The sequence below is a fragment of the Chaetodon trifascialis genome, chromosome 24, assembly GCF_039877785.1.
Source record: "Chaetodon trifascialis isolate fChaTrf1 chromosome 24, fChaTrf1.hap1, whole genome shotgun sequence".
Taxonomy (NCBI): Eukaryota; Metazoa; Chordata; class Actinopteri; order Chaetodontiformes; family Chaetodontidae; genus Chaetodon; species Chaetodon trifascialis.
The window spans coordinates 9,044,192-9,071,020 of NC_092079.1; the positions used below are offsets into that span (position 1 = coordinate 9,044,192).

Here is a 26,829-nt window from a genome sequence, read left to right on the forward strand (position 1 = left end):
ACATTTGTGCATTTTTCCTGCTGTGTATATATGTTAGATTCTCCATCCTGGCCTATTTTAGGGCATGGATGATCTATCATTGGGAACGTGCTTTTCCCTTCCCCTGCACTTTTTGCTTTTCTTTTGCGTTTGCATCTGTTTTTTACAAGAACCTCTGTTGTCAACATTCAAGATTTAGGTGACTGTCATTTTCTTGTGTACTTGCATCCATAAACAAAAAACAAAAAAATAAGAAAGTGCTGTTTCACCCATCCTGTCATGTGTCACTCTTGTGCTCTGATTCTCAGCAGTAACCCCTTTTCTCTCTCTCCCTCTGCTCCTAGACTGAGTGCACGGAGGCGGGGCGATCAGCTCGGCAGCAGGGTTGATTTGACTCACCTGTGTCTCATCCTGCAATCAAGCTGGCTACTTAAGCCGGCTCCAAACTTGCCTCTGTGCCAGAGTATTGCGTATTGCTTCTCTCATGTGCCCTGCTCTCGAGCTCAGTTCCTGCCTCACGTCGTTTTGCTCCAGTCTCTATAGATTTTCTTTGTACTTTGTCATTCTCCAGTCTGAGCATTCTCCTGGACGTTTTCTGTTGTTCTAAGTAATTTGTCTTGTGTTTTATTTGACTTTTATTTGGTACTTTTTTCCCTTCAAGGTGATTTTCAGTTGGTTGTCCTCGGATCGAGTGTTTTCCCTTTATGGTGATTTTTTTGTTGTTACTTTTGGAAAATAAACTTGTTCTTTTGTACTCTGCATTTGGGTCCTGGCAAATTCCTTGCACGAACCGTGACACATCCCACAGCACTGCAACAAGAAATTATAATATATATATTAGGGCTGTCAGTTTAACGCGTTAATTAGATTGATTAATTACGCTGCAACTAAACGCGCTATAAAAATTAATGCAATTAATCATGAGTGGCAAGTCAATGCGCAAGCATTTTAAATTTGGCCCTTTGAGTGACCCGTAGGCTGCATCTTACCTGCGCTACTAATCAAAAGCAGGGTGACAACAGACGCGGATGCGACACCGGAGAGCGAGGCAAGCCTACTTGGACCTTTGAACGGCAAGTTTATTTATAAAAAGAACAAAGACGGGACTATTAACAAGAACGCAGTGATTTGTACTTGTGTAAAAAAGAATTTTCCTATCACCGTAGCAGCTCCAGCCTGAATTATCATTTAAACGCTCCATGTAAACATGTAGTTGCTGCTAGTGCCGCTAGTGCTACCGTGAGCTCACTCCGCCAACCCACACTTGCTGAGTTAGGAAAACGAATGAGCAAAGCCACGACAGAAAAACTGACAAACGCAATCGCAAAGTGGGTTGCTGCTGATTGCAGGCCGATTTCAATCGTGGAAGACGAGGGCCTAAAAGGCGTTTCAGATAGCGTCATCTGACTCTAATTTCCAGCTACCGTCGAGAACTACAGTGATGAAAAGAATTCACCAGCTGTAATGTGAATGTCAGTGAATTGTAATGTCCTAGAATTCAAATTCTTTATTTGGGGACCTTTAGCAGATATGAGATTAAAATGCGATTAATTAATTACAAATCCTGTAATTAATTAGATTATTTTTTTAATCGCCTGACAGCACTAATATATATATATATATATAAGCCAGGCATGCGACGTCATCATGAACCCATGTGGTGATTTCAGAGTGACTGTTTTAAAGCTCCACAGGCATAAGTTAAGCCCTGGTTATAGCTGAGTGACAGACATGAGTGAGTGAATAATGTGGTTTAAAGTCAGTATAACTCACCACAGAGCAGCGCGCACACACGCGCCCATTGTCATGCCTTGTCCTGGTGTGACACCATTCGAGTCATTTTGGTACTGCACACACTCAGGCTGTGGTTTCCTCAGCAGATGGCGTTTCTGTCCTGGACAAAGTACCTCCAGCGCCACCTCCTGGTGAGACATGAGTCTAGTCCACAGGCCGCAACAACACACACACAAAAGATGGTGACAAATTCCAGTGTTGGATGGTATTACTTCTAAATAAACTTCATAATGATAATAATTTAAAATTTGTTAGAAATGTGGATTTTGTTTAAATCACATGCTGTGTTTACACACACAAATTGAATTTCAGTAAGAATCAGGATTTAATTAATATATAAATTGTGCTTTAGTCAGGTCAGGCTCCTTTTCCGTTGACCAGTAAACCAGATTCTAACTTGAAGGCTTGAATGTGTTATCAGACTGTAATGGACCTGAGTCAGACAGCATTTTAATGTTTGCTTTGACCTCTTTTGCAGCCTAGGTGGGTGGAGTGCAACACCCAGTGTAAAATAATGACCTACAAAGGAGATTACTCACTGGAAAGTATTTTCTAAGTTGCTTCAGTTTACTTTTCTGCAGCTCCCAACTTCGATCTGAATCTCGGTAAACTCCACCCACCTGGAGCTCCAAGTAGGATAAAACAAACAAATTCATGCTGACTAATAATGCCTCACTTGGAACATGAAACATTCATGAATTTGGACTGAATGCACTGGAAGAAACCCAAACTCTGCTTATCCATGCAACCAGATCTACAATTAAAGGGGAATTCCACAGAAATGTTCTCGTAGGTTGTTATTTTACAGGAATTCACAGAAAAATCCCTTGTTTTTGCAGTTGCTGAATGAGTCCAGTGCTTCAAATGCAACCTCAGCTACATCATCAGCCTGCTGTATGGCCAAAAGTGTGTGGACGCCCCTGTTTGGGGCTTTAGTTCCAATGGATAGAATTGTTAATATGACCACATACAGTGATTAGTTTGGGGAAGGCTCTTTCCTGCTCCAAGACGATAACCCCGTGCACAATGTCAGCTGCATAAAGAAATGAATTTCCCAGTTTGGCATGGAAGAACTTGATTGGGCTGCACAGAGACCTGACCTCAACCCCATCCAACACCTCTGGATGAATTGGAACGTAGACTGTGAGCCTCAAGTTTGACCAGCAAGGTTGTCCAGTCTTAAATTGCTTCTTACAACTCATTTCCATCGGTTAGCCTGGGAATAATCTTCCTCTCTTTCACTCTTGCTTCTTGTTTCCCTCTTGTCGATTCTATTCCTGTATCTTTGTTTTATGAGAGGCACTTCGTATCATTGGTTTTGAATAATGGTGTAATTGTTCGGGTGTCCACATATCATGGCCATGCAGAGCATTTGACAGCCTAACAAGCTTGATAGCAAGTAAATTAACAGGAGCCTTGTTTATGTAAGCAAAACAATTTCTCGACCACTGGGAGCTTCTAAAAATAAGACCGTGCAATCTGTTGCATTCAATCTGCAGTTAAAAAAATGACTGACTGCTGTGTCTTGGGTTCAGCGATCAGTGAAACAATTCAAACTGCTTTTGAATGTTAAATTTGACCAACAAGTCCTCAACTTGCAGGCAGTATGCACATTATGGTTAGTGGGTTTCTGGTGCAGTCATGTCTTCTTCTGCAGTAGCTGTGCAAACCCCTGAAAGCACAGACACATGACAGCTCACCAGATGTCAGCTACTTTGAATCAAACAGGTGTGAATGCTTTCTATTAAAAGCAATACAAGGTGAGAGTATGCATCATTTGTGTCAGACAGACAATAACTAAATCCCTCATTCAGCAACTCCCAACAGAAGTCTTTGCCACTCTGACGATTTGGGGCAGGACATATACTGTTTTATCTGTTATTTTTCAACTCTATGTCCAACACTTTTTTTGTGTGTTTCACACTACAGTCGCCTCTTCACAGTTTTTTTAATCTCATTGTAATTTTCACTTCAAATCTTCATATGTGTGCATTATGTGCATTCATAATATGTTACGCAGGTTTAGTTTTAAGACAGAATCTTGTTGGATAAAGCTGCATGTTGGTGTAATAATATAATTTTTTGCTTGACCCTGCTTGCCTTGCCTTTTATTTCTCAAGCGTCTGTCTTGAGAGGCCTTTGGTCTCATGTAGTCATGTCAAAAAAAAGCCACGTTTTCAAACTAACAGCAGCTGTCAAAGTTTAATTTTGTGCAGAAATCCCCTGTGAGCAGCTGTATTTTCACTGCATGCAGCAGTAAACCAGAAAACAAAGGAAGGAAGGAAGGGAGACAAACAAGGCGATCCCTAATGAAGCTGCAGGGAGGAGAGGCGATAATTCACCAACACCCACACCTTCTCAAAAGCAGTCAGCTTCCTGCTCCTTTCAAAATGAGGGTGATGGGTGCGCTCGGCAGATCCCTCCCACGCTGCTTAGCGGCTGGCTTCCGCCCACCACCCGTGGAGCCGCCCACCTCCAGCCGTTGCCACGGCAACACATCATCATCAGCGACTTGAGCTGGAGGAGGAGGAGGAGGACAGGGAGGGGAGGGGTGGCCGTTTGAGCGCCCAGCGGGGCTGCCACTGTGAACGGCAACCAGCATGGGTGTTCATGAGCTGAGCTATTCTCCAGAGAAAATCTGTCTACGTGTGTGTGACAGAGAAGGGGGGTGAGGGAGGGATGGAGGGAGTGGAGAGAGAGAGAGGGAGAGGGAGAGGGAGAGGATGATGGGAGGTATGTGAAAAGGACCTGCGTCAGAGTGAGTCATCAGCCAGTTTCACAATGTGTTGATGTGACGCTGATGCAAATGGCCTGCGCAGGGATTCATCTCAGTAAAAAAAAAAGCAAAGAAGAAGAAGAAAACAAACAGAAGACAGAGAAGCTCCTTTAAAGGAAGCTGAACTGTCCTTTGAGTCTTTTTGCCTGTCACCACTTTCATCCCATTCCTGGCTGGGTCTCTTTTTACCTGCCTTTGCTTGGATTACTAAGCACTTCTGCTTCCAGCTCCTCCCCGCTTTGCATTCGCTCGCACATTCAGCCTGGGAGAAAGCTGGGGCTTCCCTGCCTTGCTCAAAGGCATCTTCAGAGACATTGCTGGAGGATGAGTGCCACCAAGCAGCTCACATTTTCCAGCCAGGATTCAGCTACTTTTACGAGCGAGACACTCGAAACTCCACCAGCTCCTCCCTGTAGCTGAAAGCTAATATATAATTTACCAAAACATTATTATCACGACATTATAGTGTTACAAAGACTAACCTATTATCACAGTACTACAAAGAGCTTTTCTGCCCCATTAGTCACTGTACTCGATATTCTGACTTCAACAGAGGCTGCAAAAGTCTGTCTGGTGTGCATACTAACATGCAAATGTCTACAGTGAGGGTACAATGAGCAGCTGCACATCCATCTGAGTGGTACAGTAAAGTTCATTTTTGACCTTGGAAATAGTTTGACAAGATAATCTTAATTTCAGGCCTCTTACTGTCTGAAAGATCCAGGAAAAGTTAGCTAGCAAAGGCCATTCGGGCCATTATTGAATTAGTCCAGCAAGTGCAAATGCTGGATTCTGAGATGATGTTGGGAGAACCACAAACAAACCAAAGGTTTTAACTGGATTTCGATGACACTGATCACAGAACGCACCTCACAATAGAGTTCAAAAAAATAAAGTTTAATGTTTATGTGCTGTATAACAAATAAAATATATTAGTGTTTAAAAAACAGGTGCATAACTAGGTGAAGCCTAATCTATCACTTTACAATAAACAGTGAGGAGAACAGTGATCAGTGAGACGGCAGGTCAGACACGTGCAATCTGATACATCGTACAACAGTCACTCTAACTAGGCCAGTGTTTGAGCCAATCCGGCCGGAAACGATGAGCCACGCAGGCTTTATCTCCCAGAATTCACTGGCTAGTTCAGCAAACTAGATATTGACAACGGATTATGACTCTCGCTAGTTTCCTGCCGCAGTGGCTGCTCCAAACAAAACAATGGAACCTTGTGAAAAGAAGGCAATGTCTTTAAATACAAACACAGTGCCCTGTGCACTAAAAGTCAGACAACACAAACATTTCCAAGTCGTAGGTGAGTCCCCACCCTGAAGTTCATGACAGACATACAGTTACTGAGCACATAACAAAATGATGGATCCATATAGTATGCAAATAGACTTATTACTTACATAAATATTGCATTGGTCTGTCAATACGCTGAGTGAGACTAAACTATTTGTAGGGCGTAGGGGGAAAGGAGAGTTCAACCAAATTGTCTGGACATTATTATCATTTTGGACCAAACAGACGTATTTACACAGTGTGCCAAACACATAAAAACACAGTGAACACTTATTTGTTATGCATTTACCTCTAAACAGCAAAAACACATCTTTGAAATATGCACTGATGGCCATCACAGGTGGATTAAACACTGTTAAGAGCTAAGGCTAATCAACATTATCATCATGTAAAGCATGTTTTTATATACCAGACACTTTCACACTGTTGTATTTTTTTCCTCAATGACACTGAAGTTTCTTTTTTTGTTTTTGCTCTACACACATAAACACTGTATCGACACCAAAAATCTACAGCAAAGTTACACTTGACAAAGGAAAACCCTGGTTGAGAGATTAGGCTAGCACTATTTGTTATCTCGGTACTATTTACAGACCCCAGACTGCTGCTCTGTGACGAACAGCAGTAAATGGGAATTTTGCTTTTTGCCGCTGCTGTTGAAAAACCACATACCTGCAATCTTTAATATTTGACTCTGTCTTCAGTCGAACATTGACATGTTGAGTGGATTTTACGACCTGTGGGGCCTTCTGAAAACTTGTTGGATCATTTGAAATACCCAGGCTCTATTCCTGAAATACTCCCTATTTGCAGATGCGTGGTTTCAGTTCAACAGCAGTGTTTTGCTAAATTACAAAGTGAAATGAACCAATTAGCTCGGCCTCCGGCATGCCAGCCCAGCCATCCTGCCAAGACGAATGACAGAGGTCCCATGCTGTTATTCCACAACAGCTCCTATACATCCTCTTCTTATATTACCTCCCATAAATATACACAAGACAAGAGTGAGGAAAGAAGGATTAATCCCACCTCTCCCTTTTTCCCATTTGAAGTGAACGACAAAAAAAAAACTAACCTGCAGCAGGGGCTGAATCCCAACTCAATCTCCCTACAGTACTTTTACACTTTTGCTTTGAGTTACAGTACAAATGCAGACACCTAAGTTAGATTTGGGAGAATGACGGAGGCTCAGAGGTCCTGGGGCGACTGTCAGAGAAATGACAATGAGCCACCACCCATAGCTGCTGAATCTTTGGCTTTTGCTGGTAAGTTTTAAGATCTTCTTATTGTAGCCAAGATTTCTAGTTTCCTGGTAAAGTTCTGAAAATGGTTTGCGAATGTTTGCACACCAGCCACTGCAGCCTACAGACAGTTATGTTCCTAGCATTAAATCTCAAAGTTTGGTTACACTTTGCATGAATGCCATTACTGTGTTGATAACTGATAACAACAGGTATCAATAAGCACTTGTTGTGTTGAGATCATTTAAAAACTGATTCCGAATGCCTTAACAATGTAATATTAGTATTAGAGTAAGAGTGATTTTTCGATATATGGGCCGCAAACCCAAAATAAGTGTGTGACCACCCATTTCCATCTTAAAAACAATAAGACTACAAGTTTAAAGCCATGCTAGTGGCTCTGTGAGGCTGTACTTGAATGGCTTTCAAGCTAAATGCTAATGTTTAGCGAGTAGTGTTTGACATAGTCACCATCTTAGCTAACAATTATTAATTAGCACCATACACTGTGAACAGGGAATGTCATTAGCTGTGCAGGTATATTGTCAATAACCAAAGTAGTGGACAGTTAAGTTTTGACTTCATGGCGTTGACACTGAGATATTAAAACTCTGACCTGCAGGTGGTGCTAAATCAAAAGTCAGAGGATCGCCAAAGTCCTGATGAATATCTGTACCAAATTTCATGGTAAGCCATCAAATAATTTTTCAAGATATTTAAGTCTCGACCAAAGTCGGGGCACTGCCAGAGCACCGCCAGTAGTGTTGCTAAAAATCTGAAAGAGAAATATGGGATACCTGAAATATTTTGTAAGGTTGAATATTGGCAGCACCTGCAGCATCAGCTTTAAAAACACTGGTTATGTCATGGTCATATAAAGTGTTAATAAGATGCTTTTGTTTCATCTCTGAATCTGCGTTTGAGTTAAGACTCAGCCCCGGCATCACAGCCTGTCCAAAGAAAGCAACAAAAATACCACCCAGGCAGAGGTAAAGAGTATACAAATGTCTACAACAGATCACTCTTAAATTACATGTACATCAAACGTGTACAATTAATCCACAAAGACCTGTAGAGCATTGAAGGGCTTCTCGACTTGCTCTCTCGGTGCTTTGGCAAATACATCTTCAACAACACCCCCCCCACCCCCCACCCCCCCCAAAAAAAGCAAACAAACAAACAAAATAAAAAAAAAGACAAAATAAAAGAAAAATAAATGCTATTCATGAGGCAACATTGGTTGTTAAGGCTCTACTGTGGCTGTGCTTGCTTAGTATCTATTGACGGGTAATAACTGCATACTGTCAAGTGTGAGTAGACTGAATTGAGGGTGGGTACATGAGGTGGAGGGGTGGTGGTGGTGGGAGACGGGAGGCACTATGTGGAGTCTTCCGGCTCTGATTTGATGGTCTTCTTCTCTGTGTTGCTGGACGCTCGCTGTGATGTCCCATTTTCTGAAGATGGACACAAAGGGAAAGGACGGTATCATCAGCAAAGAAGTTTATAACGCTCACAAAATAGTGACTGTGGAGTAAATGTAATGCAGTGAATTCACAGATTTGATGTACCTCAATTCACTCTTTTGCCTTGAGCAAGGCATTCAACCCTCTAACCTACTTGCCCACTGGATAACAGCTCCAGCTAAATGTCTAATATCTCTAACCTGTTGCTGGTGTTTTGGTCTCGTCTGTGTTGTTGTTGTTGTTGTGGTTGTGATGGCGCTTCAGTTCATTGGCCAGCTGCTTGCCCAATGGGAGGTCGCCTTCCTGCATATTCTGACTAACCACCCGCAAGTTGATTGGCCGCTCATCTGGAGGACAGACAGACAAAAGAAATCAAACAAAATTATTCTCATTTTGCTCAGAACTTCAGTGTGGTATTTACCAATCAGTGATTAATCAAGATTAAATTAAACTCTACTCATCATCAGCCACAATTAGACTAAAGTGAATCCAAAGCAAACATCAGCCCAGATGTTCTAAGACTGCCTTTGTTTTACATGCTGTATATTCCCTGTGGTAACAGAGCCTCTGTTTGTGTGCATTCAGCTACTGATCCCTTGTGTTTGCCTTTTATTCCCTTTGAGAGCAAGAAAGTCAGAGAGAGAGAGAGAAAGAGGGGGACAATTTTCCTTTATTTTCTATACCGCTAGACTGCTCTATGCTCAATATTGACAGTTATTCTTTATTTTACAGATCGTTAAATTTGCATGTGCACTCATATCCCAGATTGGAGCCTGGTGTTGATGATGTTCAGGAAATGATGTTTATATGTAACATGGGAAAGCCTGTTATTTACATCCCTGTACGCATGATTCAAACATGATGCAAGTGTCTGATGTTTTTTGCTGCGACTAATGATTCATTAGTGATTAATCTGCCAATTACTTTCTTAACTCACAGCTCAAGGTGATGTGTTTAAATTGCTTGATTTATTTAACTAAAACCTAAATATATGCAGTTGACTGTCACATATGACAAAAAAAGCATCAAATCCTCTCAGTTTTTTAAGCTGGAACAAGTGACTAAAACGATTAATTGATGATCAAAACAGCTTTTTTTTTTTAATTAATAAACTAATTGTTGCAGCTTGACACAGTTGCCATAGCAAAATATGTTGACATATTCTGGCGGTGGTTAAAAAAAATACAATCCACAGGGCTCTATCACCAAAAATACATGGACATTCAATCAAGCAGGTTTTGGCCACTTTGAGGTAATTATGAGCCACTTTTAGTTCTCTAATCGAGCTGTTCTGGTGGCTATGCAGAGAGAATATAAAACAGAAAGGACAAACAGGAACAAGGAAAATGGAGGGGAAGAAAGAGGTACAGCACATACAGGAAAAGGCGAGATAAAAGAAAATACAGTGGTATAGGAGTGAGGTTAAAACAGGAGGAGGACAAGAAGGAGAAGAAAAGAAGTGACAAGTGACAGAGAGGAAGAAAGAAAAGGGACAAGAAGAAGAAAAGGAGGAAGGAAAGCAGAGAAGAGGGGGAGGAGAGAGAGAGGTAGACAGACAGAGAGAGAGAGAGAGAGACGCCCCCCTCCAGGCAACTGGCTGGAGGTAAACAGGCGTGGGCGTGATAATTACAGGTGCATTGTGGGATTTGTGGGAACAGCGATATAATGAGCTGTCGGGAGTGGGTGAGGGAGGAAAGGGATGAAAATGAGATGAGGCCCCGAGGAGAAGTAAGATCCTGAATAATGATGTTCTTCCTCCCTCTGTGTTTGAGGAGTCAGAGCCGAAAAAACGCAGATGAAAAAAAAAAAGGTGACAGCTGCCACAACTGGGTGTGGAAAATCAGTACCTATAGGTGTTGTTTCCATCCATGCAGCCGCGCACACATCCTGTGGCATTTACGGCATGAAATGAATCTTCTCTTCAAATTAACCTGCCGCACTCCAGAAAAGATCAAGTCCTATTAGGCTCCGATTCAGTCTGTTTCCTTTGAGCTTAAAGCCGACAATGGGCAACATTGGGCTGAGGACTGCACCCGCAGCTGGGTGTCTTCTTTTGATTGCACATCAGGGGCAGCAGTGAGCCGGGCAGACCAGCTTTTGGCAAAAAAGACGCTCAAACTACATCTGGACAAACTAAAAGAAAAGCATTGATTTAAGCTTGAATGGGAGCATATTCAGCCTTTTTTAGGTTTTCTGTGTTGCTGGGAAGCAGCAAATATTCTCACTCAGATAGGAAAATAGATCCGAACGGGGCTCTCCTACACATGTGGGTGAGGGGTACTCAGCTGGTTGCAATCTGCAACCTCACCACAAGATGCCACTAAATCCTACACACCAGACCTTTAAATTTATATTAATGCTAAAACACGGAAAAGCAGCAAATCCTCATATTTGTGAAGCTGGAAGCAGAGACTGCTTGATAAATGTGGAGCATTAATTGGGGATCAAAATTGCAGCTGCCATTCTGTGTGGTCAGTGTGTGGCCATGGCAACCTGATTCTTCCATCAGAAAATCTTAAAATATGTTGTCATTACAGTACTATTATAAGAAAGCAAACCTTGGTTGTCTCTGTTGGCGTCGGCAGCGGCTCCGTTGGTGTTTTGGGCGTCGTTGAGGTACTTTAAGGCGGCAGGGGGGATCCTCCAGTCCAGAGCCTGCAGTCGCTCCTGGACTGCGGCGTCCTGCAGGATCTCCATCTGCCTGGCCAGCAGACGCTCCAGCTGCATCTGATGGACACAAACAAATACATGAAGAGAAAAATTAAGTCCTGAATGTAGAGGAGAAGAAGTAAAAGCTGAGTTCTGCTTGTGGTGTCATGTCTACCCATGGAGCTTTTATGACAACAAACAAAACTGATGAGAGTGTTGTTGAACACCGCAGGGTGACTTTTTGAGCATGATTTGATATTTGAGAGTAAAAAAAAAAAAAAAAAAAGGGCAGTTATTATTTGATACTGTATGTAGGCACATTTACAGGAAGGATTCCTTTAAAATTTGGTTTCCTCTCACTCATCGCCCACATACCTGATTTTTTTTTCATCAAGTGGCAGTGAAATGACAGTTCAGAGTGATTATCGGGCCAAAAGCATCCACACAACATGCTGATTTGTTGTTTTGCTCATAGAAAGTCAACAGGATTCACTCCTGCGCTGCACTTTTTGGAGGGGAGGCCTTGCGGAGGACTGGGGAACCAAACTGGATCAGACGTTGGCAACAACACAAGCGAGCCGCAACAGAAAAAGGACGGGAAACAAAGAAATGTCACACTTCTGAAGCTTTGCGAACCAATGCCGAGAAGGCTGTTATGGTGAACCGCGCAGGAAGCAAGCAGATTGGTTGATCGTGCTGCTTCCTAGTGGACAGAATCCTCCCAGGTATAAAAGAAACTCACAAGCAAAGAAGAAGCATAATTCCATCTTCAGGCAGTGTTAACATGGAGGACGAATGAAGTAAAGGTTGACAAACAGCTGACACCTTAGATTCATAGAAATGTGCAGGAATAAAAACAGCAGTGATATCTCTTTATTGTCAGTCTGCGCATCACTGTCAGCTCACTCTATTATGGGCTGTGCTACCATCCTCACACAGGGAAACGTCTGATACGAGCAGCGGTTCAGACGGCCTGCGGTGTGAACGCAGCCATGAAATCTCTTCTTCGTCTGAATGCGATTTCTGAGGAATTACATCAAAATGACAAGTGTAACTGCAGCCACCCAAACAGCTGATGAACCAGCATATACACGGCTATACATGAAGGAGCGTGCGCTTTCCACACACACACACACACATGCTTCACATGTTTCCTGCGTAATTAGTTATCATAAAGCTCTCCTCCCACACTCCGGCTCTAATTAGGAACAAGCCACAGCAGCAGAGGCACTGGAAACCAATAAAGAACATTACTGGGATCAAACTGGATCCTGCTGCCACAAACATCTGCTGACATGGAAGTCTGTCACCATATCTGATGGCGAGATTCCTTTCAACCAGACAGCTGAGGTGCATTTGTTTGAGCGCTACGGAGATGCTGTGTGTTCATGTCTGATTGAAATACTTTCTCATTTTCCTATATTGTTTTCAATTGCCCACTGTTCCATCCCATAATATCTTACCATTTGTTTATTTACAGTAAAGCAGAAATAAAACACATTTTAATTTAATTTAGTGTGAAATTTAATATTTGATCTTGTTTAAGGTAATTTGACCAAAGCACAAAAAAGCTTGATTTTGAAAACAGACAAATGAACAAACTAACAGCTGATGAAGGCCTTGAGATGTGTTTGAAAGCTCTGGAAAAAGCCAGTAAAAAGGCCCTTGAGCTCACGCCTTTCAATATGTGTTAATTGTATAAACCCTCTCTTTTATTTACCACAAAGAAAGTTTTATTTTCAGTGAGCAGGATCTTAAAAAAGCAACCATTTCAATGGGATTTGGTGGAAAGTGAAGCAATGAGGATTGCTTAACACTGCATTTTTTTTAACTAAATCACACCAAATATAAGGCTGATGTTATTCTACATGTATTTTATTGTAATGAAAAATGAAATGAAAAGACCAAAACCAACAATGTGTCATTCCTCTCAGCTCCAATTCATTGGCTCCATCTGGAGATGTACAGTGCATGTGTTGGGGACTATTTTCAGCACCGGATTCATCCACATTTAGTACTCCAGTGAGTATTTGTGGCAGCAGATTATCCATTTATTTATCAGTCTATTTGTCACTCCTGTTCACTCAGCTTGTAAAAGACAATCTGTCCTTCAAATAAGTTCAACATGTACACCAATTACAAGCTTGTGTTTCAAAGATTCACTCCCTCATTTTGTTACTGCGCCCCCGACGTCCCCGAATGTCCTCCCATCTCACCCTTAATGTTCTGAAACGCAGCTGTGGGTCTGGGATTTCGGGGGAGTCGTAACAAAATCAAACAGCAACAAGAATTTCATCTGCCTCGTCTGCCTACCTGCAGATTCCGCCCGACGGTTTCTTCTCCTTTCGACTTGGCGCAGGCCAGCTGCTCCCTCAGCATCTCCTGCCTCATGTGGATGGCCTGCAGTGCCTCCTGGATGTCGAAGAAGTTCTCCTGCAGGAGCAGAACAGAGTCAACGTGAGCCTTACTTGACATTTTTGCTCACCATCTGAAGTAGTATTTAACATTTTTTCCCTTAACACAGCAGAACAGCAGATTATAGGTCAGATTTTGCTACTGTACTGAAGATTTTGGGGGCTGAAGGATGTGAGGAGGAGTTTACTTTCCACAATTACACAGATTTTATTATTTAAATCTTGTTCTGAAATTATTAGAGTCTGTATTCTTAAAAAAAAACAAAAAAAAAAACAAAAAACCCTGCCACTGTAGAGAAGACACAGTTAAATCAATATAAATAATAAATATTATATATATATTATAGTTATACTTTTTCAATAATTTTAACACCCTCCTTTTGAATGTTATAACCATTATTTTGAAAAAGTGTTCCATAAAAACAGGATATGAATTAAAACTTCTGACAATCCAAAAGTTGCATCACCACAGTAGTATTAGTATTAGTCATATTGCTATTATTTCCTGTAAACATCTCCAATATTGGCATTTCCTTTCATAACAGAGCAACTGACAAAACAAAAGTGGAATTTTTGGGAGTTTTTCTGTTTCTGTACAACAGCGGCCTGAAAGTGAATTTGGCAGGAATTCCCCCCTTTGGGAGCTCAGAGTAGTTTCTGTGAGCAGGTGCCACTTCATCTGCGGCTCTTCATCTTGGTTAAAAATCCCTGCAGAGTTCGCAGCCACCACATGTTTTCAATCACTGGTTTACAAACTGAGAGGATCCATTCAGAGCTCAAAGAAAACTCCCAGCCAAGTGTGTCAGCAGATGAACACTGAGAGATCGCTTTGTACTCTGTTCAAGGCTGTTGCTGCTGTGTCCGTTCTGTGTCTGATAGCTGCCCACAGAGGATCTGTCGAGCTTGTGTCTTTACATCGGAAGCATTTGAAATATGGAACAATGAATGAGCTTTAACTCTTAGTTCAACACTATTTATCGCAAGCAGCCAAAGAGGTCAGAAGTCACACTGCTCAGACGTGTCGATATTGAGGTGATCCTCCATTGTATTTTCAGTGACGACACAAAGGAAGTGATGCTTTTACTGTTGTGGTTTGTTTGGAAGAAGCAGATGAAGAAGTGGGAAAGCAGCAATGGCTGAAACTATAGAAACTCACATTTCATCTACATAAAATCAGAAGGAAGCCTTTCAGACAAGACAAAAACGAGACACTAATATTCCTGATGCTCGGCTTTAAGTGGACAGCAGCATGTTTCACTCACCTCTGTTTTAATCCTTTTTGGGGATGGCTCGTCTCTGTCTCCACAGCGAGACCTGCAGACAAACATCAGCAAATACACTTCAGGACTTTAAATTCAAGGGCTGCATTCAAAACCACTTCCTGTCAGCCGGGGACGGCTCTCCGAGATTTTTTCAGCGGTGAAAAGTACAAACAGCATGAACGCCGAGATGAATGGACGGCACATCTTCACTCATGAGGAACTCGTGTGCATTTAAGAGGCCTTGAATAATGTCTACAGCAGTCTCATCCAGAAATGTCGAGTCAGCTCGTCAACATGGAAACATTTCTTGAATATTGTTGCTCAACATGCACAGTAACATAAAATCTAATCTAAGCATTAAGATAAAACAAAGGCAGACTCGGTTTAAGCTCTTACTTGCTGGTGCGGTAGGTGTATTTGTAGGTGACCTCTCTGGAAATCTGGCGGGCGAGTCCGAACAGCTCGTCCCGACGCGTCAGCAGAGCCATGTCCCTCATGCAGAGCTGAGCCGCCGCCTCGTTCACCGTCAACTGCACATCACACACAGTGAGTCAGGTTAGTTTCGGAAAAACACAGCACACAAACCTCAAGGAGGCGGGAATGTAAGGACAAATTCTTGTATATAATCGGAGCAGGAAGTGAACCTCATGCAGCGTCAGGTGTTTGCCGTCCCTCCTCTTGGAGTCAAAGCGTCCATAGATGGCGCTGTATTTACGAATCTCTTCTTCCCTCCGCGGGTCATCGTCGCTCATTTCAAAGATGTGTCCGATCATCTTTGCTAGTTTCTTGTTGTTTTTCAGCTGCTCTTTGACCTCAGCCAGGTCTGTCTTAGGCAGTCCAGGTGCCATCCTGTCCACACACTCCAGGACTGACTGGACGGCTGCGGCGTCCAGAGCCTCCAAGGCGTCCCTCGGTGAGGACGGGGAGCCGAGGTCCGATGGTGAGAGGCTGTGCTCGCTGTCGTTGCTGTGGCCTGACCAGAATCGAGCCTCACTGCTGCCCTGCAGGGGTGACCCGGCTGACACTTTGTCCCGTGCCACGTCCAACTTCCCTGGGTCGGAGCAGGCAGCGGCAACGGCTTTGGGCATCTTGACGCTGGCTGTGTTGGCTCTGTCCTGTCCACTGAGCAGCGTGGGCGAGCCCTCGGGCAGCTTGTAGACGGGGATGCTGCAGACAGGCAGCGACGTGAGCGGCTGGTTGAAGATGGCCGGGTTGGTGACCCAGTCCCGCAGCGCCTTCTGCAGGCGGCGCACGTGGAGCGGCTTGCTGGCCATACCAACGAGGGCCATGATCTCCAGGAACTCCTCCTCCCCGGCCTCGCACAGCTGCTGCACGTCATCGCCGCCCTGCTGAATGAAGGCCTCGTAGTAGTAGAGCAAATTCGCCCGCTGCAGAATCCGGTAGAGCTGCAGCTCACCCAGGGTTCTTGGCAACACCGCCGCCATACCTGAGGGAGGACGCACAACAGGTTAACCTGACCTTAGATTTACAGAAAATGTGAATTTGCTATCTAAAAGACTAACTTAAATAGTTCAGTGAGAAGCCCAATACCACTATAAAGCAGGAACCAGCAACAACTTAGCTTAGCTTAGCACAAAGACTGGAAGCAGGTGAACTGGAAGCACTAGTCTAGCTCCACTGAAGCTCACCAATTAACACGTTGCATCTTGTTTGATTTATCAGAAGCATAAAAATGACAAGTTGCAGTTTTATGGGAGCTTATGAGCCAGACATGGCTAGCTGCTTCCAGTCTTTGTGCGAAGTCTTTGTGGCTTCATGTTTAACAGACGTGAAAGTAGTGCTGACCTTATCATCTAACTCTTGGCCAGAGAGCAAATAAGCATAAAAAAAACAATCTGTTCCTTTAGAGCTGAATAACTCTTCTCATTATTCACATAATTTCAGATGTGGAAATGTCAGATAAGTCATTTGCTAACTGCAAAGCCTGAAATCCCCCTGCTGAGCACCAAATGGCGAGAAAACCCAGTTTGTCCTTTAAAGTCAGACAGACAGAGAGACAAGGACATGATTTCTGAGATGATGAGCCTTTTTTGCTTGTCACACTGCTCTTAACAAACAACCTGAGCTCAGTTTTCTTTCCTGGATTGGTAATTAGCAGCAAATGAAGTTTAAAGACAGTGTTGAGCTAGAAAATTGACCTTGATTATGTCTCCGCTCTCGTTATTGGATGTTAACATGTTACATGTTCTGCACATAAATAAGCACTGTAAACTGAAACTGAGACACGTTTCTATGAAAACTGTAAAAGACTTATATTTGGACTGTACATATTATTCTTGGCAGGTGCACGAGTGCAGTTTATCAGGCCTCAGCAGGTGTGTGAGAAGGTTAAATTTGGAGACTTTTCCATCAAGAATGCCACGAGTGCCTCACATTTTTAGAATGCATGATACTGGGAGGATTTTTCCTTTAACCCTGTTTAGTAATTGACATCTTTTCAGGTGTTTGAACTTGAATATTCCTATTTTATGTCACAAAAAGACTCTGTAGGTGCATGGGTGAAAGACTACAAAACCTTTCACAGGGCTAATTTTGTATTTATTATACTTGCATTGATCCACAAATGAGCAAAGATGTTAGCAGTAGTTTAGTGCCATATTCTGCACGAATGCATGTAATAAACTGCTGAAAGTCTGCTTTAAAAAAAAAAAAAAATCTACTGTTACTATTTTAGCTCTTCATGCATCAGGGCAAATTCCACATTTGCAGAACCCTGTGAATAAACCCTTTCTGGATGTGTGTTTGGCTGTTTGCTGCCCTGTCAGCTCGTCAGATTAGTATTTATCTTCGAAAGCGACGCTGTCATTCACTCTGCCTCCGATCTCAAGCCTCACAATGCGGAGAAACACTCAGATCTGTGCCAAATGCGTGTCACTTGCCACCTTGAATTTGAGAAAATGCAAGTGGAGGTCTGAAAGAGGCTTGTTTTTGACTCTTCCTATGTGCATGTGAGGCCCTGCGGAGGCCTTGCTGACAGAGGAGTGGCAGTCAGCAGGCCCGGGTTGCTGGGAGGACCACATGCCTCTCTCCACCCCTGCAGGATGTGTAGGTGGTGGGCTCGCCTCGCCCAGAATAGGCCCAGAGAGCCTCAGCCCTGGGAGCCAGGCAGGCCTTGACTTAGCCTGACTGAGTCGGGAAAAACGACAAAGACAAACGCTGCCAGAGAGAAGACGGCGGCTAAAATGATCACCTACATGTTGACCACCTAGACCTCCAGTTTTATTTCAACTGGGACCACAAACGCTGCTGCTAACAGCTTTTGCTAATTCACAGCCTGCTGGCAGTTGATACCATTAATGCCCACAAACCAGACTAGCGACAAAAAGTGGCTGAAACAGGTTATTGTGATGTGTCAGTGGATCCATTTCGTAAGATTCTCCTTCACACTGAACAAACTGATCAGGAAGGTTTGTTTCCAAAGTAGCTTCTGTCACTTTCTAAAAGAGTTTAGCATTCAAAGCACAGCAGCTCCCCTGATGTTTTTCCAGCCGATTGTACGTCTTCTGAACTTTCTTCCACATCCATAATGTCAGCCGATGCTCGTCTTTCCAACTCTTTTTGCTTTAATCTTCGCTGTTCAAAAAACGTCGACGACATTCAACTTCTCTGTCAAGCTGCTGACTTTTAACCCGTGAAGCTGCTGAAAACAGTAATATAGAAACATGACACTGAGGAAATACATGAGCAACTACATAAACAGTCACTGGAAATAAAAAATTAAGAACGTGGAATAAAGATTGAAGCTAATTGAACTTCATATTCTATCTTAAAATGAAGGTCAGGGCAATATGCGTGCTGCTCAGGGTCATTATTGCTCTCATTCAAAAGTCATAAAAGTCTAAAAACAATTCCAGTCAGACATCTGGGGAAAATTTGGGATGCTAGCACCCGTCAGAAGAATCAGATCCAAATCAAAAAGATGAAGCTCAAGACGCGCGCTCATTGTTTCCTGAGAACAACTTTCCATCTGTGTCACCTGCGTCAACACAAGCGTATCCTTGAACACAACATGAAAGTCAAAGAAAGCAGTGACACAGCAGAATGACTGTGGGAACGCAACATCACGCAAGACAGGAAGCGCATCATGAGCATCCTGATGCAACAGCCTACCAAAATGAAGTGGAAAACATGACCATTCAGCTTATCTCATGATTCATGGCGAAAGGTCATCTATTAAAGTTCAACCTGCTTGGGACTAATGTGGCAACAGCTGAAACTTGGACCGGAAAAAAAGAATTGATAAGCACAATCAGATTTGGTCCCAGTTTGCTTTAAGTGTGACTCAAAAATTTCCCTAAAAACGCCATTAGTGCATCCTTAAAGCAACACAGCATTTATTTTTATCCAACAAGGAAGCAGCCATCATAAGCACCAGTCTAGAGATGACATTTAGTGCCACAGATGTTAATATGGACTCCGGTGAGCATCAGAGTATCAACAGCATCCGAAATTTAAGACCAGACATGCCTCGTCTGCAAACCAGCCAGTCAGAGCACGGCATGAGATGAAGACAGAATCAATGATGGTGTCTTTATATCATGATCTGGATGAAAATATGAGTGTTTCAGATGGATAACTTTCCTGAATTACATCCAAACTCAGAACGGAGGAAACATACCAGGTGGTAGAGAGTGTCGTCTGATAACGTCTGAAGGCTTCCATACGTGCTCTGAAGGCTTCTGCGCACGCTTTCCTTGACGGCATTCGTGGTGTTTCACTCGTTTTTATACATGGGAAAAGTTACAAAAGTGGCTGATGTAGTGTGAAGAATGAAAACTACACCTTTTGCACCTCCACAAGCTACTGGCTAATAGCTGCGTAAAGAAGGTGTGATTTTCTTTATGTCGAAACAGAAAAAACACCTCAGATAAAACTCATTTCTGGCACAGTCTGACCTGCCTTTAAACTCATATTGTACATCTGATGCAGATTCCAACCAGCATTTCATTAGAGCCATTTCACATAGCGTGAACCTGCAAGATCACTGTTACTGCACAGTGTGCAGGGAGGTTACCTGCTGCTACTCAAATGCACCTATTCTGAGGGTGGATTTGTCATTTTAGCCATTCTTCAGGCAAAAAAGCCAACTATTCTGTTTCTGGCTTCTTAAAAATGAGGATTAGATGCCTCTCTCTGACATATATGCCAGTATTTTTGTGGTTTTGGACTATAGTTTAAAATATAACAAACATTTTCTGACAAAACAAAGACAGAACTTGTTAGCTGTTGCCCTAAATTCAACAATACAACTAACTTTGTCATTGAAGGTATCTTCTGCTGGTTTTTCACAATAAAGTGTGAACCACATTTAGCTGCAGTGTGACTGCCATACATGCAGCAGGTAAACTGTCCACCAGCTGCAGGGACAAACTTCCATCTGGAGAATAAAATAAAGCCGGTAGCTGCGGCTATAAAAGCACCACAATGTGTCTAAACCAATAGAAAGTGGATTCTTTGACCTCACTGGGAAAATAGCTTCATAATGCTGATTGTCAGTGTGTTGGTTCAACAGCCGTCTGCACAAACACACTCAGACTGGCATCTAACAGCCTGCCATCTTACTCCAGTTTCATCACAGCAGACGTGTGTGTGAGTGTGTGTGTGTGTAATATGCAGCCGTGAATGACTGGCTCTAATTGAAGTCCTGCTTCACAAAGCGAGTTTAGCGAGTTCGCCTTTTCACCTAGAGAAGCGAGGCGTGCGCTGGCACAATGGCACCAAAGGCACACACAAACACACAAACACACACTTAGACTACACACACACACACACACACACACACACACACACACACACACACACACACACACACACACACACACACACAGGCTGATGTGTAGTTTTCCAGGTGAAGTGCCACGCAGCAGAGCAGGGTGACCTCAGCCCTCCATCAGCAAAGTGAAGAATACTAACTTCACTTTGATTCAGGAGGAATTTCCCAGTTTCTCAATGCAGAACAGTCATGTTGTAATCATCACTGAGCTGGGAACCATGTGTCCGTGTGTGTGTGTGTGTGTGTGTGTGTGTGTGTGTGTGTGTGTGTGTGGTGTCCTCAGTCCATGAGAGCATCACATTTACTACACTTATTGAGTGAATGTTGTTAAAAATAGCCGAAATGTGACAGGCAGGAAACCGCACACAAGCTCTGATACTGAATATAAACGAGCTGATGTTTCCCATAATATTCCCACAGTAACTTGTCTGCGGTGCTTTACTATCATGCTGTCACCTTTCACGGCACTTTAGCGAACATAATGAGCTCAAAATACACATTTATGATGAGCAGGAGTGGCTGCAGCAGCGCTTTAGGGTCTTTTCATCTCAAATATTCACACAAAGTCTCATTTCTCTGTGTGTAACGAATCCATAATCACATATGAGCTCATTTTCTCTCGCAGAAATATTCCCTTTAGGTGCTTTCATCTCCTTTAGTGTCTCTTCAGTTTACCAGCTGAGACGCGCAGTTCAGATTCACGGAGTTTTACGCGTCTGTGGTGAGTTTACTGCCAGTCTGTGATTTTCGGAAGCATTTCCTATAATATTCCTCTAATACCTGCTGATGCTACCGGCTAGCTATCTTTGCAAAACATGACAGACTGGAGGATAAAAGCAGCAGCAGTCAACATGCAGCATTGAATTCACGGCTCATTGTGCCTACCTGGTGAGTTTTTGGCCCCCTTTGGTCCGCCCTGGTCCAGCTCTTCTTCCTCTCTTTCTCCTTCTTCTGGACTGTTTGTCAACACAAAAGCCTGGGAGTCAAAATGTGCAAAAGGAAAGCCCGCAAAGAAGGGATCCCCCAGGACAACGAGGCGCGTAATATCAAAAATGGGAAATCAAAGGGAAGAAATTGAAAGATTATTTCCAGGACAAAAAGAAGCCAAAGAGCGCCTGCTTGTCTGTGCGTGCTCAAACCGAGCAACACTCCTCTCCTCTTGCTCTCTTTCTGGAAACTTTTTCTTTCTCCTGCCGCCGAGAGAAGAAAAAAAGGCGCAGAGTATCAGTAAAAAGCCGCTGACCTTCGTGCGTCTTTTTGTTGCGTCTTTTTCCTGTGTGTGTTTGCGTGTGTGTGCGGGTATGGTGTGTGTGAGTGTGTGTGTGAGTGTGTGTGAGTGTTTGAGTCCTCTCCCAGCGTCTCTCCACTCCCCTGCACTGTTCAACACTGTCAAATCGCACACAGTCACACACACGCGCGTCCGGCTGGCGCGACAAAATAAAAGCATCGTTCACGGTGTTCAGAGAAGTAGTACATATCCCTAAAAGTAAACAGCATGTAGTAATGCTAAATATAACCACATCAAACTCACACACTTATAATTGTTTAATTTTTTGAATTATGGCATTGTTATCATTAACATGTAGGAAGCATTTCAATGTGGCAGTTGTTTGAGGTGGAGCTGATTTGCTATTTTATCTCATATTTTATGTATTTTTGACATTAAATTTCCATTTATAGTTATGATCCTTGAATTTTTGCTCTACTGACTTGTTCTTTTCTCTCACTGTTTACTGTGATCGTTATGCACCAAACTACAAATAGACCTATTTCTGTTTTGTAGTTTTCATGTCAAATCGTATTTCAGATGCTTTTACTTTGACACCGCTTCCTGTGTCGCGTCGTTCTGACCGCGGGCAGCTTCACGCGGGCCGTGGAGTAAAAAGTGGGATATTCCGCGCGGTTGCCACAGAGCGCTCTCTCTCTCTCTCTCTCTCTCTCTCTCTCTCTCTCTCTCTCTCTCTCTCTCTCTCTCTCTCTCTCTCTCGCCCACGCGGCTCCCTGCGTGACGCAAATCCGCGCGTGGGCGGACACACGGGGCGTGGGAGGCTTTCTGCACGGAATACCAAACACAGGCAGGTTCAACACCCACAGAGGCTCAGAGAGACACAGCAGTTTGCGCACTTCATGTTCTCCACCTAAATGATGATTTGGAGATTATTTCATTATTTGATCCCGAACTGTAAATATTGTCAGAGTCAATCGTCAATAGATTTTGGAATCGATCCGCGTGCAGATTAAAACCCCGCAGCTGCTTTCAAACTTGTTCTGAAAAGTGAATATACGCCTTAAATGTCAATATGAGTACATTTTCTATCTGTACGAGGAGTTTTAATGAGTATTTTGTCTTCATAAGTGTATATTTGATGTACATGTGTGTATTTTCTTCGTGTATTTATTCTTTATCTAAATCTGGGTTCATATTAAAAGTATATATTTTCTGTATGTACAATGTGACCACAGTACTTTTTCTTTATGTAAAATGTGCATATACTTATATACTTTTTTGTGTACACTTACTTTATACAGGCATTACAAGGCATTACAATTACAAGTATGTATTCATTATGTATTCATTATGTACAGCGTGTCCTCATTGTGTCCATGTGTAAAATGTGTTCCATTGGCCTGGTTTTACACACATATTCTACTGTCTCCTTGTAAAACACTATGTACAAATGCATTTAAAGAGCCAGTGACAAATCATTTCCTCTGTTTAACTTGTTTATATGTAGTAGTAGCAGTAGTAATAGTATGTACAGTATATGCTTCCTTTATAAGTATTTTCTATATGTGCATCCATATTTATTTGTACATACAGTATATGTACTCTATATCTGTAAAATGTCAATATCAGTATATCTATAAATTGTGTATATACATACAGTATATAAGTATATAGTATATACGTACAATGTGTGTATGCTCTATAGATATATATGTAGGTATATGTCATATTCATCTATATATATTATGTCATCATGTGTCCTCTATGCTTTTATGTTTATTTGAATTTTTCAAAATAAAATGCGTGTATTTGTTTGCCAAAATGTGCACCTTCGTTGATAGAAACTGTAATATTTAGTATAGTATAAGGTTCACTGATGACCTTTGGGAACAGAATGCCCAACAGTAAGTTCAGAGGTCGTCTTATCAGCCTTTCAGCCGCAGCTCATGGTCCTCTTCAGTATTTGGAGTGATGAGAAACACCAGGAGATGCAGATGATTGTTTTTTTTTTTACAAATTAAACTGCATGCAATGCGGCGAGAAGGTCACGTGTTCCATCAGCTGCTACTTTCTGCTGCTGTGTCAACATGCGAACGGCATGTTTTCTTCCTGTTTGAGAAGAAAGCGGAAATACTCCAGGTGTGATTCAGACTCATCTCAAGGTTCCTTATTTTGGTTGAATGTGAGAGGAAGTGTCGTTTTTAGAAAAGACATAATTAGAAAAGTTGTGCTAAACATTCCTGATAACTGCTAAAAGAAGCGATGAGCAGGATTTCCTGCAAAAGGTTTTTTTTTCTGACACAGTCAAACATTTCGGTTCAGTGTCATATTGACGTGTGTCCAATCAGTCTGTCATGGTTATTGCTGCTGATATCAATACAGGCAGGTTTGGTCACGTGTGTGAAGCTCAGAGCCACACAAGTGCGTCAGAGAAACAGGCCTGCATGCAAACAGTCAGCTCAGATTCAAAGATCTGACGATCAGCAGCAATGTGACGGAGAATGCAAATGGTTTCCAACGCAGGGAAGAGGCGAGCAGGAAGCCCTGTGTGTGTGTGTGTGTGTGTGTGTGTGTGTGTGTGTGTGTGTGTGTGTGTGTGTGTGTGTGTGTGTGTGTGAATTTTACTAATTTGCTTCTGCTGCTAAAAGTGTTTCCCCAGCGTGACTTTCACCTCAGACTGACAGAGAGCTGATCTGAAAACAGCTACAGCCACATGTTTCATGACCAAGTATGTGTACTTCTGTACACGACTGCAGAATACTACAATACTCTATGTGTCACAGTATATAATACACTTAAACTTCTGCAACTGATACTAAAACTGTCATTACTAATGATACAACAGCTGTTGCCCCAATAGTTACTCCCATGAGTACATTGCTCATACTACTTCTAGTAACTCAACTTACCACTAGTCCTAACGTCACTACTACTGCTACAGCTGCTACAAGTACAGATAAAACTACAATACAGTCTCATACTCATAAGTACCAACACTAATGCAACTACTACTGCTGCTACACTTCATTTACTATCATTATGAGTACAGCTGTCTGCAATCTGATCTAATTTAATACAGCTGAAGAAAGGAGCTCAATTATTGCCACAACTTCATCTAATACTAGTATACATACATAGATATTGCTGCTAACTGATGGCCTACTACTTGCAATACAAGCAATAATACAACTACTTCTACTAACACTGCAACTGCCTCAACTACTATTATTGCTACTACTTACTCTGACCATACTCCTACTATTGATACGGCCATTACTGCAACTACTGCCAAATACTACTGCCACTAATTCCACTACAACTACCTCTACTTCTACAACTGCGAGTAGCAGCACTACAGTACACTACAATTAAGACTACCTGTACCATTACTATGGTTACTGATTACATTGTAGATCTCATACAGAAACATGATGGAAGGAGTTGGAAGGTCAGAGGTCACAGCATCCATGCAGCAAAGACCTGAGCTGAACAGGAAGTGGAGTCACTCCTGGGTGAAACTTAAATATTCAGTGCAAGATGAAGGCCAGGAGAGCGAGCAGAGAGCTTGCAAACGTTCCCCTGAATGCAGAGAGACGCCCTCAGCACTCAAATCAAATCTCCACGCGATCGCTTTGACTTGATTCCCTATCAATGAGCTATTCTGGGGAATTAGGCCAGCCGCCACCAGTGTAACACCCCAGGGACGAAACCAGAACGGCGTCTGTAAACCCCCCACACCTCCCAAAACCCTCCCACCTCCTCCACCTCCACCACCCTGAGCACAGCAGCCACAAAAAATAAAATAAAACAAGTACAATTTACATTCAAGGCTGCAGCTCCTTTTATGTGTCTTCAAAAGCCCAAGTGATGAGAAAACTAGTATTTGTACAGTGTGTGATTGTGTGTGTGCGCGTGTGTGTGGGCGTTGATAGGGTGGGACTGCTTGCTTTTCAGATCCTCTAATTAATTTCAGAAGGAAAGTAAAACAAATATCAAAGCAAAACTGCAGATTATGCTGGAATTCAAAATCCCACAGGGATATTATGCTGATACTGAAAGGTAAAATAACCTGAAAAACTCTAAAATTAGATGAAGATTGATATCCCATCACACTACACTGCAGGATTATCACAGGATTACTATAGCACAGTAAGTAAAAATAACAAAAAGTGCTCTCATGGTTGCCTATAAAGTCATATAAATCCATTTATGGCTCGAGGAAAACAACCAAGTTTAAAGCAATAGTTCAACATTTTGTTAAATAAATGCATTCACTGTTTTTCTGAGAGTTAAATGAGATCATTGATACCACTCTCATGTCTGTATGGTAAATAATTAACATCCTGGAGCCTCAAACTAACCAGGCTAGCAGTTTCCCCCCGTTTCCAGTCTTGAAGCTAAGCTAAGCTAATTGACTGCTGGTTGCAGCAACAAAGCAAACAAGTGGATTTTAAGGTAAAGAATGAACTTCACTGCTTAAAGAGCAACCTGTAATTTCAATTTCGAACTATTTTAAGTTAAATGGAAATCGTCTTGATAAGTTTATATATTATTTTAGATCCTTCACAAGCCATAATAACAAGAAATCAGAGAAAATGAGCTGTTTTAAACAGTAAGTAACAGGATTATAAGATCATTTTCAGTGTTAAAATTAGCATTAAGGTCCATTTTCTTCCTGTTAAACTTGAGCTTGGCCGTTTCTCTTCTGTCAACCGTCAACCTATGAGTCGTTTTCTGGGAAAAAGCTAATAAAGGAAGCCTGAGTTCAGAATATTTTGAGGTATTTTCAAGGTCAAAAATGAACTTTCATGCAAACATTTATGATGTGTTTTCCAAATGCACACATGGAGCAGGTAGGCAGGTAGGATTCCTGTCCGCCCACCTTCAGCCTCTAAATCCACGTCTGGCTGCTCTCTCTCTGTGT

The 26,829-nt window shown here is 42.4% G+C and overlaps 1 protein-coding gene across 1 annotated transcript; it reads right to left on the bottom strand.

The window, feature by feature from the left end:
- Positions 1-5,430: 5,430 nt before the first annotated feature.
- LOC139327887 (NGFI-A-binding protein 1-like) lies at positions 5,431-22,065 on the bottom strand. The gene is made up of 8 exons (XM_070957899.1): positions 21,563-22,065; positions 15,528-16,330; positions 15,280-15,413; positions 14,884-14,935; positions 13,521-13,640; positions 11,117-11,285; positions 8,759-8,905; positions 5,431-8,549 (listed from the first exon to the last, which is right to left on the bottom strand). Exons 2-8 carry the CDS (start codon positions 16,326-16,328, stop codon positions 8,473-8,475), a joined length of 1,500 nt encoding a protein of 499 aa, XP_070814000.1. The 5' UTR covers positions 16,329-16,330; positions 21,563-22,065; the 3' UTR covers positions 5,431-8,472.
- Between the last annotated feature and the right edge of the window lie 4,764 nt (positions 22,066-26,829).